The 13691-nt window shown below is 37.7% G+C and overlaps 1 protein-coding gene across 2 annotated transcripts in view; it reads right to left on the reverse strand.

Annotated features, from left to right (window-relative positions):
- ASXL3 (ASXL transcriptional regulator 3) overlaps positions 1-13691 on the reverse strand; it is a 183690-nt gene that overhangs the window by 21939 nt on the left and 148060 nt on the right. For both annotated transcript variants that reach the window (XM_064379306.1, XM_064379305.1), the window contains one exon: positions 1893-1989. In XM_064379306.1, coding sequence (XP_064235376.1) covers positions 1893-1989 — 97 coding nt within the window. The remainder of the gene's footprint in view (positions 1-1892; positions 1990-13691) is intronic.

Below are 13691 nucleotides of genomic sequence, written 5' to 3' on the forward strand. Positions count from 1 at the left end.
ATCAGTCTGCTGGAAATAGAGTATAATATAATGTCTAAAGCCCTGTATAGGCCATAATAAATGTAGTGAAATATACAGAGTAAAGCACTTAATTCTGCCTAAGTCAATTAAAGAGGACCACATACAGGAAGTGATTCCTGAGTTTGCTTTTGAAGGTTGCTCAGGCTTTTATAAAGTAATTAAATCACAAGGCACAGAGATATGAATACATATATTTATGATCTTTTGAGTAGCCAGTTGTGAGTAAAACATAGGAAGAAATAAAATGGGAAATAAAACCTGAGGCCAATTACCCAATAGATATTCTAATGAAAGTTTTTTATTTTTCTATGAGAGACAGAGGGAGGTTCTGGTGGCATTCAGTGTGGAAGGAATATAGCCAAGTAAGTTGTGTAGAAAAATAGGTCTGACAACATAATGAAGAAATTGGAGGAGAGAGATGGAGATTACAGTTGGGCCAGTAGCAGCAGGAATGTTGCGGAGGAGTCAAGTAGTAACAGTTCATGACCAGAGAGGCATGAAGAAAGGAAGAGGGTCAAAGACATGAGTAAGGTTTTAAACTGAGGAACTATGAGGACAGTTGTGATATTCTAGAAATAGAGGAAGCAGAAGAAGGAGCAAAGAGGGAAGAGAAGCTAGTGAATTTAATATTGGGAATTTTGGATTAAAGTGCCTGTGCTAGTGAGATCTGCTAAGCATTTGAAAATAAAACACTGGGGAAAGGGGTGGGAATTAGGGAAGGGTGTGAAAGCCAGATATGAAAATTCTTTGCACACTGGCAATAGCTAAAACCATGGTGGTGAATGAGGCAGCTTAGGGAATACATATGATTAGAAAAGAAAATGCTGGAGACATCAGATGGAAGAATAGGGGATCCTGATGAAAGCTGAGCAAGGGCTGGCAGAAACATAAATAATTTAAGCCTCAGAAATCAATTTAAAATCTGTTTTTACAATCTAAATTAGATGGTTTCAAATCAGATGGGGTGAAAAACAAATGAGATATTGGTGAGGGAACTTGAAATGTAGGCATTGAGAACAGGAAATTGGACTTTGCCATTAGTTATATCTATATAGTTTTTGTTTGCTTTTTTGAGACAGGGTGTCATTCTGCTGTTGCCTTGACTGGAGGGCAGTAGTGTGATCGGTAGGTGGATCACTGCAGTCTCAACCTCCTGAACCCAAGTGATCCACCCACTTTAGAATCCAGAGTTGCGAGACTATAGGTATGCACCACCACACCTGGCTGATTATTGTATTTTTTTGTAGAGATAGAGTTTTGCCACGTTGCTTAGGCCGGTCTTCACTCCTGAGCTCAAGTGATTTGCCTGCCTAGGCCTGTCAAAGTCCTGGGATAACAGGTGTTAGCCATCACACCTGGCCAATATTCTTTCTCTAAGAGGAATATTTCAGTCATGTAGAGTGGTGCCACCCCTGACTGTAACAGTTTGAGTGTGTAAAGCGGAAAAATATAGCAGGATTGGGTACTTTTCAGTCTTCCAAGAAACTTGGTGACTAAAGGAAGGATAAGGTGAAGTAGTAACTTCAGGGTAAGAGAGGATTAAAAGAAATTTCTCTAGGTGCCAGGACACTTAAGAGAATGCATAACAGATCAAACAATACCATTAAAATTACCATTCCCAAGAAAAATTTGCTGTATCCAAAATTTTATGATGTCTAAGATAAAATTATGTTTTCTTCAGAAATATCTGACATCAATAACGTCAGGTATAACAAAAGAATTAGTGAACTCATTTGGAAAGGGATATGAGTTTTTACTAAATTAAAGTATACTGTGGGGGGAAAAAGACTGGGAAATCAGAGAAATATACAAAGCTCAGTAGAGTATGTGTACTCCAATATGTCACATAATAATAGAAAATAGAAATTTACCTTCTGCCAGTCGCTGTTTCCACCCTTGTGCTGCATATGCAAAGAATTCATTATTTAGAGCTGAAGTACTGAGGCGTAAAACTCCATCACTTCCCATCTAGGAAAATAAAAACAAGGTTCCATCAGGAATAACTCAAAGCAAAAGTATGCAGGAAAGAAGCAAAAACTGAGTGGTGTTGGGTGGTGTTTGTGTGAGTGGGAGGGAGGGGGAAGGAGATAGAGAAAGGAGAAGGGATAAAGAGCAGGAGCTCCAGGGAGAGCATGTGCAGGGTAGGAGGAAGAGAGGAAAGGGACCCAACAAAAGATCAGTCTCCTGGGATGAATACTAGGAGATTAGATGCATGCATTCTGCTTGCTGATGTGTAGGAGACAGAAAGAATTAGTGTTGTCCTTGACTGGCTTCTTATGTAGTTGGAGAGTGAATATAAAACACATAACAAGTTAAACAATGTCAAGCATTAGGTAAGTGAGAATTAAGAAGTCCAAAATGTAAAAGCTTGGGGAATATATGTATGTGGACATGTGAGTGTAGGAAGAACCTGATGCAGCATCATGAGAGTCTAAGAGGATCTGGACAAAATGGTTAGAGATCAAAGCATAAGGTATACTGTCAACAAGCATGAGCATTACCATAGAAGCAGATCATAATAAACTATTAGTAACTGGGACATTTGTGAAGGTGTGAGGATGCTTTCATCTGGTACTAAAAGGTTTGACAAACTGTAGCCCCAACTATATCTTTAAAGATTTCTTCTTACTTCCATATATAGAATTCATATATCCTACGCACTAATTACCTGAAAACACACTTAGAGATTACTTATCCTCATTTTTTGTTTTTGATCTTCTCTACACTTCATTTCAACCTATTGAAATACTATCACTCTTTTAAAATTTAATTCAAATAATGCCTTCATGAATATTTCAGTTGAATCATCATTCAGGAGCAAAAGAGAAACTGAATATAAAAAGTAAGTATACTATCTTAAGCTGGATAATGTCTAATCAAAGCCAGAAAAGAGAGACACAGAACAAATGTGAGATATGCTGATTGTTGACACTGTGACATCTATAAGGAGACCACAGATTCACAATCCTCAGGGTCTTCATTTAAGATGGCACTGGTAGTCACACTAAAATATTCCATTCATTTGAAATATTTCAGGCAAGATTTCATTTATTCATTGATTTACTGTTTACTCATGCTCAATTATTTCATCTTATTCAACTGATACTTGTTAAGCCACCCATACGAACCTATGTGCATGGCATTTGTATGGGTGCTAGAAATTCACTGGTAATAAAGACAAATCCCCTGTATTTATAGTCTGAATATATTCTACACAGAACAGATGCTTTTGGTCCTTGTCCACCCTTTCCATCCACCTGGGTTCAGCATGACTGATGTACGGTTACGTCACCATGCCAATGTCCCACATCATAGGTTTACCAAAGCCCTGATACATGAGTGGCTTAATGTTTCAACTTCTCCATCCTTTGAATGTACAACTCTAGGACACTATTCTCTGCAGTGTGGTTTATGCACTGAACCAAATGCATGCTATCTGGTGTTCCCAATGGCTAGAATACATGGATCGGGGAACTAAGTAGAATGAAATAACCTTTACACTATCATTCCCAAACACCCACTTGCCGACTGCATGCATTCTGTCCCCATAGCTCTAGCCTCTGTGGGATTAGAAGTCCAGATTCCCAAGGGGAATCATTTCTATTAGAGCAGGGTTTCTCAAGATTGGCACTCTTGTCATTTGGGGCCAGATAATTCATTTTAGTGGGGGCATGTCCTGTGTAATGTCAGATATTTGGCAGTATCCCTGGACTCTACCCAGTAGATTCCAGGAGCAATCCCCTAACAGACATGACAATGAAAAACATCTCCAAACACTGGCAAATCTCCTTTGGAGGCAAAATCATCCCTAGTTAAGAACCACTGCACTACTGGACAATGTAAGGGCCCCATTGTAGCCAAAGCTCTGTCTGGTTACTCTGTATTACTCATGTCATTGGACCAGTAGGCAAAGAAGGGAGACAGATAGGATAATCAATCAGCCCTAACCATCATGAGGAAATAAGACTGCTGCAAGAGAGAAGGGATGGACAGAAGGGTGTTGGGAATGCTGGGGGTTCTCTGGGACATCTCTTGATGTTATTTGTGCCTGGTGATTGACATCCTGACAGGGAAAGACAACCAATAGCTCATACTCCTCAGGGATGGCAGTCTGCGTCACTTCTAGTAGAAGTGCTAAGAGTGAGAAAATCAGCAATGAGTACCAAAGGAGGGAGATAATGAGCTAAAACCACATCCTTAAAACCAGCTTGAGACTGGCGCAGCCTATAGCTGGGCAACTAACCCTCTGGTCATAAGTCTTGTTATTTTCATTTTTTCCTTCTTTCCAATATAGTAATATTATGATCAGCTACTTTTTAAAGAGTTAGAGACACAGGGATCTTCATGTGAGGCACAAGATCTGAGTAGGACAAAAGGAAGTCTGTACCAGATATTTCTGATACTCCACTTTATATCATCTTGGCTACATGAGTACAGAGCTAACAGGGTAAACAGTTCAATGCACTAGGTCCAAACTAAGCCAGTAACACTCTAGGATTTTCTCTGAAGCAAAAAGAGTTTTAAGTTCCCCTGCAGGTACAGCCTGGAGATGCAGAGTTTGTCCCTGGGTGCAACACCCAATTCATGAGAGACAAGGGACTATGGAAAAATGTCTCACTCTCCTGCTGTTGTCCTGTGGAACAGTTCTGTGGCTCATTCTACACATTTTCTCCAATAAATGAGCCACAGTTGTCCAAAGGGCTTCTCTCCTCCCTGTCTCACCCTATTTAACCCTGGATTTGGCTTCCAAATGACCTGTATTCTGGTTCTTTAGTTCCAGGCCCTGTTTGGGGAGGGAAAAAGCTGAGAAGGTTCCTAAGTAAGACACCAAAGCCAAAGAGCTTGGGCTTTATCCTCTACATGGGAGCAGCCCAGTGAATGTACCATAGATAAACATGCCACTCCAGGTCAGTGGCCTCCAGGTCCAAGTTTTCTCCTCAGTTTACCTACGCAAATTTATTACCTTTTTTGACATAAGCCATGATGGTGGAAAGTTGTGAAGCACTGCTCTAGATAGTGGGAGACATATCACTTTTTTGAAGCCAAGGAAAAGCCTAAAAGATATGTGTTTAAAAAGATAACTTTGGTAGCTGTGTAACAGAAGAGAGAAGGAAAAACGATACTGAGATGTTGCTAGAAAGGGTATTGGACTATTTCAGTAAATGGCAATAAAAGAAAGACGTATCTGAGATATATTTATGACTGGGTGAAGATCTTTAGGATTAAGAAGGTAAAGTCACTGGGAGAACATTTCAGGAGACACTTAAGTTGCTGAGGATGATTCTGAGAGATGGGGTGGATGAAATGATAGCCAACCTTCAGTACAAGTCTTCAACAAATGTTATCAAGGAGTTATAGTCAAGACAATGAGGATGAGGACAAGAGAGCCATATAAATGATATGACTCTATGAAGTCTGAAATTTTTCTGCAAACATTAACTCTGAATAGATGTCCTTGTGATTCCAGAGCCTTGAGAAAATGGCAACTCAATTTAGTAAGATTAAAAGGGAAAAGGCATTCGTATTGTACAGATAGATTTTAATTAGGACTAATAAGTAGAAGGCAAGTTCTCTGAAGCAGTAGAGGAAGTTGTTCACTGTGGAGCACACGTATAGAAGGCACAGTGGATTAGAATTATTCTATATTTGAGGACTTAGATGGTACCTTATAAACTTCTATAGTCAGTGTAACACCACTTAGCATCTTGCAGACAGTAAATAAAAGTTATTGTACTGCCCTTGCTTTAAGTAGTGAAGGATTTAAAATTTAACTCCAGTGGCTGATATACAGTAGTTTAGTTCCATATATCCTACCAAGCCCCGGGCATGATTAGTTTAGTAATTGAAATTTCAGCATAATTTTAAGACACAAAGAAATACCAGATCCAGATTAGCTCTGACAGATTCTCGAGATCTCAGCACATGAAAATGCAAGTCAGTGTGACATAAACACATTCAAGAATATGAAAGCTAGCCCTGGAGGAAAATACTTTTATTTTAAAACAGAAAAATAATTTTAACTGCCAGATCCCCAGGCTGTAAGAGACAGCACAATGAAATACTAGTGCTGAATTCGATTGAGGAAATACATGCCAATAAAACGTTTTAAATACACTATTAATTTTATGGCTTTTAAGAAATACTGTCCGCCGGGGCGGGTGCACCTCTCTGCTCCCGCACACGCCACCTCCCGTGGCTGCCCCGGCGCCAAAAAAAAGAAGAAATACTGTCCAAAAGATATATTTGAATGAACTGGAACAATAAAGACTTCTGAAAGGTTTATTTATTCCCCAGCTACAAAGTGTTTTCCTGATTAGCCAAAATAGAAACGTTAATTCCCAAAATCACCAAACTGTCTTATAATGAAGTATCACTATTGATAAATTATAGTTCCTATTTAATTAGGAGGACAAAAACTCTGATCATAATCACTGTTCCAAAGGAAAATAAACCCCAATAAAGGAAAACGTACTCATATGGAGATCCTTTTACATAGGCTTATACTCTTTCTAAGTATACCATTTGAATGAATACTATTAACATACATTTTAAGGAATGGGTGCCAACTGGAATTTGAAGGGTTAAATAAACGTTCCCACTTGCATCTCATCCAACGTTTGAAGATGAATGAATGTTAATTCAGTGCAAGAATATATTTACATTTAAAAATAATCCTTTAAACCTCTATTTTCTAAATCATTTTTTTCTTATATTGTGTTTCTTACAGATGATTCTAACTGCATGGTATGAGAATTGTTGAAAACAGTGCTGGAGTTAGAAAGTGGCTAAATAATAATGGTGCACCAAGAATACTAAGCAATCTGGATTTCATTCTACAGACAATGGGGAGTCATTCAAAGTAAAGTCAAAACATAAAGAAAAGATTCACATGAGTATGTGCAGGTAAGAAGATTGCTGCTCTAGATAGGGTATCGGGAAAAGAGGCATTTGAGGAAAAAGAAATGCAAAAGCAAGCCATACAGCTAGCTGGGAAAGAGTTAGCCAAGCGAAGAGAAGGTAAATGCAAAGGCCCTCAGGTGGAGCTTGCAAGGAGGCCCTTGGAGCTAGAGAGCAGAGAGTGGGAGGAAGAGGAGTGGAGGGGACAGGATCACACTGGGCCTTGTCACCTACTCCCTCAAGGGGGCTGGAAAGCCTTTGGAGGGTGTTGGTCCGAAGAATGATAAGATCTGACATTTCAAAAAGATAGCTCTGACTACTGTGTTTAGAAAAATCTTTAGAGTACTGCTGTCTAATAGCAATACAAAGGTGAGTCACATATGTGATTTCAACTCTTCTACTAATGATGTTAGAGAAAAGAAATGTGTAATTAATTTCAATAATGCATTTTCTTTAATCCAAACTATTCAAAATATTATTACAACATATATTCACTATATTGTTAATGACATATTTTACATTCCCTTTGAACACTAATTCTTCAATATCCAGTGTATCTTTTTAATAGCACATCTCACTTCATATTCTAGTGAGCCATATTTCTAGTGTTCAAAAGCCTCAAGTGGCTAGTGGCTACTGTACTAGACAGCATAGCTTTAGCACATAAAGATCTACCAGGAACACTAGTATACAGGTTTTCAATAATCCAGGAATAAAATGATAGTAGCTTGGACTAGGGTAACAGCACTGGAGGTAGTGTGAAATGGTTCGGTTCTGATTACATCCCGAAGCCAGCAGAATATGATGGCAGATTAAATGTGTGGTATGAAAGAGGGAAGGCAAGGATGATATCAAGAATTTTTGGACTTAGAAATGAAAAGTAGGAAACCGCTACTTAGAAATGAAAAGTAGGAAACCACTAATTAGTTTTAAAAAGACAAGACTATAGGCAGAGGAGATTTGATTTAGCACTACATCAGGTTGAGATACTGATTATATTTCCTAGTAGATGTCTTCGATATGATACTCCTACTACAGTGCAGAGGATGCCTTGGGCAAAGGCAAGACTAAGACAGGGATTTCTGTTAACTAGCATGAAGAGTAAGCAGAACCCATGATGAAAAGTCTTAAGATTGTTCAGGCAGTGGAAACAGAGAGGAAGGAGAATATTCAAGAGAAGCATACCAACCAAAATTGATGGCACTGAGTGAGCAATGGGGCTGAGAAAGATGAGACAGAGATGTGGAAGATGATTCCCAGGAACAAGGCTTGCTAACTAGGTAGAAGCTGGTGACAAACATCAGGACAGAAAAAAGGCACAAGGAGGAAACAGTATTTAGAAATAAGAAATGAAGGCTTTGGATATGTTGATGTAAGGATATTTTGATGGCATCCAAATAAAGACATTTAGTCAGTAACTGAGAATATGGCAAGATGCTCAATGGTAAATATTTTTTCAAATAGGAATGATTAGCAAATAAAGTATGGTTGGAAACATGGGTATGGATGAGAACATCCAAGGAATATTTACCAAAAGAGAAGGTGGCTGCTTGCGGAGTCCTGAGGAATACTAATGTAAAAGGAATGAGGAAGTAAAGTATATCCTGTTAGGAAGAATAAGCAAAAGCAGACAGAGTAGGAAGAAAATCAGAGCAAGTGGCATCATATTTTTTTTTTTTTTGAGACAGAGTCTTGCTCTGTGGCCAGGCTGGAGTGCAGTGCTGCAATCTTGGCTCACTGTAATCTCCACCTCCTGGGTTCAAGCGATTCTCCTGCTTCAGCCTCCTGAGTAGCTGGGACTACAGGCGCATGCCACCATGCCCGGGTAATTTTTTTCAGATTTTTAGTAGAGATGGTGTTTCATTACATTGGCCAGGATGATGCCGATCTCTTGACCTCACGATCCACCTGCCTTGGCCTCCCAAAGTGCGGGATTACAGGCATGAGCCACCGCACCCAGCCAGTGGCATCATATTAATAGGTGCAAGGGAAGAATGTATTTGCAGAAGGTGATCTGTATTGTGGATGTGCTAATATCTATCAGGTCTTTTAGCATTACTAAGGTAAACAGTGTGTACAGTACACTATGTTAGCTGTTGTGTCCAATACAAAAATCAATCGGATCTTTACAGCAAAGATAACCAAGACAGTGAGACACTAATCAAGAGTCTAATACAGTACAAAAAGAGTAATGAGCATATAAACTATCATATGCTGTTATCATCAAGCCACTTATACCCTACATAATGAAGCATCCAGTGCCCTTACATCTATATCCCAGTATGAATAAAAGCCAGGGTACTGATTCTCTTTAAAAGGTAAATTTTAATTTTTTCCTTACTACTAAGTATGATTCAGATGGCCCAGGAGACTCTATAGATATGCTCAAGTTTTATCCACAAGGGAAAATGTTATTATTTAGAATAACATAAAGATAGGAAGAAAAATAAAAGAAGGCTGTTAAGAGGGATGGCTTCCCTAAAGGAGATAGATCAATAATATGCTAAAGATAATTTTGCAAATAAGTTTTTGAAGCTATTTCCAAAATTGCAGTAAGACAATATTCCCAAAATTGTGCTTTGCAAGATAGGTGTTTTAATAGGTAAATCCATCTTAAAGGAAATGTATTCTTCCATACAATAAATATAGCCTGCATGTAGTAAATATGGTAGTTTCATTTACTGTAGTATCTAATATGCTAAAATTTATTTTAAATCCTGAAGAATAAATTATACAGTATTTCCCAAACTTTTTAACCTATAAACCTCTCACAGAACAACCATCAGTATCTCACGGAACAATTATTCCCCAGAATATAATTTGGGAATTCATGCATTAAAGAATTGTAAAAGTACCACTGGCAGAAACAGCCAAATGTGATACACCTGGGACAATGAATTTGCCCATGCTAGAGACTATAACCCTCTTTAACAAATAAATGTAAATTTCTAAGATCTGAACATGGGATAATTTTGAGAATATTGCAAGGATCAAGTATTCAGAGTAAATAGTGAAAGACTATTAAAGATGATATAATATGCTTTAACCCACAAGCTTGAACAAACTCAAGTTCAATGCCACTGAAGGAAACAATTCTTTGCGAACACTGTCAAAAAAAGTCCTAACATATGTAATAATTTTTTAAATTAGATATTGTGATTATAATGCTATAATTGAGATTATGTCCAGTCATATGGGGGCAAAATAAAAAAATGTTTTACAGGCATACCTGAAAAAACATTGCAAATTCAGTTCCAAACTACTACAATACAGTGAATGTTGCAAAAAGTAAGTCACATACATTTTTTTGGTTTCCAGGTACATATCAAAGTTATCACTGAACTGTAGTTTATTAACTGTGTAATAGCACTATGCTAAAAATCGATTTACATACCTTAATTAAAATACATTATTACTTAAAAATGCTAACAATAATCTGAGCCTTCAACGAGTTATACTAGTTTTGCTGGTGGAGGGTCTTGCATGGATGTTGATGGCTGCTAACTGATCAGGGTGGTTGGTGGCTGCCGAGGGCTGTAATGACTACGGCAATTTCTTAAAATAAGCCAACAATAAAGTTTGCTTCATTGGTTGACTCTTCTTTTCCCAAAAAAATTATCTGTAGTATGTGATGCTGTTTGATAGCATTTTGCCCACAGCAGAACATCTTTCAAAATTGGAGTCAATCCTCTTAAACCTTACTTCTGCTTTATCAATTAAATTTATGGAATATTTGAAATCCTTTGTTTTTACTTCAACAATGTTCACAGCATCTTAACCAGGAGTCAATTTTATCTCAAGAGATCACTTTCTTTACACATAAGAAGCAACTTCTCCTACTGAAAGTTTTATCATGAGATTGCAACAATTCAGTCACATCTTCAGGTTCTATTCTAATTCTAGTTCTCTTACTATTTGCACCACATTCCCAGTGACTTCCTCCACTGAAGTCTTGAACTCCTCAAAGTCTCTATGAAAATCAGAATCAACTTCTTCCAAACTCCTGTTAATGTTGCTATTTTGGCCTCCTTCCTTGAATCACAAATATTCTTAACGGCATCCAGAAGAGTGAATTCTTTCCAAAAGACTTTCAATTCACCTTGCCCAGAACCATCAGAGGAATCACTATCTATGCCAGCCATAGCCTTAGGAAATGTATTTCTTAAACAGTAAGACTTGAAAGTCAAAACTACTCCTTGATCCATGTGCTGCAGAATAGGTATTGCATTAGCGATATGAAAAACAACAATCTCTTTTTAAATCTCCATCAGCTTCTTCAGTGACCCAGTGCATTGTCAATGAGAAGTAATCTTTGAAAAGAGTATTTTTTTCTGAGCAGTAAGTCTCAAAAGTGGACTTAAAATATTCAGTAAGCCATGCTGTAAACAGATGTGCTGTCATTCAGGCTTTATTGTTCCATTTGCAGAGCAAAGGCAGAATAGATTTAGCATAATTCTTAAAGGCACTAGGATTTTTGGAATGATAAATGAGCACTGGCTTCCACTTAAAGCCACCAGCTGCATTAGCACCTAACAGAAGAGTAAGCCTATCCTTTCAAGCCAGGCACTGACCTCTCCTCTCTAGCTATACAAGCTCGATGGCATTTTTTTCCAATATGAGGCTGTTTCATCTACACTGAAAATCTGTTGTTTAATATAGCCACCTTCATCAATGATCTTAGCTAGGTCTTCTGGATAACTTGCTATAGCTTCTACATCAGCCACTGCTGTTTCACCTTGCACTTTTAGGTTACAGAGATGGCTTCTTTCTTTAAACCTCATGAGCTAATCTCTGTTAGCTTCCAAGTTTCGTTTTATAGCATATCTTCACCTGTCTAAGGCTTCACAGAATAAGAGTTAGCGGGTTGCTCTACATTAGGCTTTTGCTTAAGGGAATGTTGTGGCTGATTTGGTCTTCTATCCAGACCACTAAAACTTCCTCCATATCAACAATAAAGCTGTTTCACTTTCTCATCATTTGTGTGTTCAGTGGAGTAGCACTTTTAATTCCCTTCAAGAACTTTTCCTTTCCATTCACAACTCAGCTAAGGGTTTGGTACAAGAGACCTAGTTTTTAGCCTCTCTCAGCTTTCAACATGCCTTCCTCATTAAATGTAATCATTTCTAGTTTTTAACTGAAAAGTCAGACTTACGCAACTTTTCCTTTCACTTGAACACTTATAGGCCATTGTAGGGTTTTGTTTTGTTTGCTTTTTGAGATGGAGTCTTCCTCTATTGCCCAGGCTGCAGTGCAATGGCGCAATCTTGGCTCACTGCAACCTCCATCTCCTGGTTTCAAGTGATTCTCCTGCCTCCACCTTCCAAGTAGTTGGGACTACAAGTGCGCGCCACACACATGGCTAGTTTTTTTTTTTTGTATTTTTAGTAGAGACCATATTGGACAGGCTGGTCTCAAACTCCTGGCCTCATGATCCGCCCACTTCAGACTCCCAAAATGCTGGGATTACACATGTAAGCCACTGACCCCAGCCTCTAGGATTATTAATTGGCCTAATGTTAATACTTCTCTGTCTTAGGAAATAGGGAAGCCTGAAGAAAGGGAGATATATGGGAGACAGCTGGTTAGCGAACAATCAGAACACATTTATGGATTAAGTTCACTATCTTATAAGGGCATGGTTTGTGGCACCCCAAAACAATTACAATAGTAAAAAAGATCACTGATCATATATCACCATATATAAGATACATTATCATATATTAATAAAATATATAATGATAATAAAATGCTTGAAATATTGCTTGAATTACCAAAATGTGACACACACAAAATGAACACATGCTGTTGGAAAAACGGAATGGTGCCCGTAGACTTGCTCTGTGCAGGGTTGCCACAAACTTTCAATTTATAAAAAAAACCCCACAGTATTTGTGAAGTGCAATAAAGCAAAGTAAATTAAAACAAGGTAAGCCTGTATAGTTTTCATCCTTCCTCCAACTAATTTTTTAAAGTATGCATGGAATCAAGCAAAAGTGAACACAAAGGCAATTTTAGAAACAAAAATATTACCGAACAAAGCAGCACTTAGATGGAAATGTGGAAGGCTTTTTTGTCATCATTGTTATGATGCAGTTTTAAAGTAGATGTCGTAACAAAAATCTCTTCTTCTGAGCTGTCCTCTTCCTTCTACTACTTACTACTTTTGTGATATGTGTGTGTGTGTGTATACATATATATATATATATTTATATATACACACATCTCTATATCCATCTATACATATATACATGTATTTAATATACACATACATGATACATCCATACATATTCATGAAGTTATCTATATATATACATATGTATATACGTATACATATAATTTTTTCTTTTTCCTTTGCAAATAGAATTTTTAACCAATCCAAACAGTTGGCTAAGATAAAGCTCTCCTTTCAAATGAAACCTTTTGCTGTTCCCAAGAGAATGAGAACTATCCTCCCTGCCACCAGAAGACTGGCCTAACTTTCCAAAGCAGCAGAGGATATATTCAATCAGATGCTGGGGAAGCCATTCCTTAGAATAAGACTGTAGAAAAGCAATTTCTCAGGCCTCAATTAATGAAAGAAAAGAATTATCTTGTTATAAGAGAAAAAGGTTTTCTTATAATTGGTGCTAAGGATTTCAGCATATATAATCAGGAAAGCCATATTTGAGGGATTTATGAAATGTTAAAAGCAAATGAAACAAGTAGAATATTAATATTGATTCTTGAAAGGTTTCAGGTACTCAGTTTCAACTACTGTGTTTACATGGGAATTT

Source organism: Aotus nancymaae, unplaced genomic scaffold (assembly GCF_030222135.1).
Source record: "Aotus nancymaae isolate 86718 unplaced genomic scaffold, 86718_ANA_hifiasm-v0.15.2.pri h1tg000020l, whole genome shotgun sequence".
NCBI lineage: Eukaryota > Metazoa > Chordata > Mammalia > Primates > Aotidae > Aotus > Aotus nancymaae.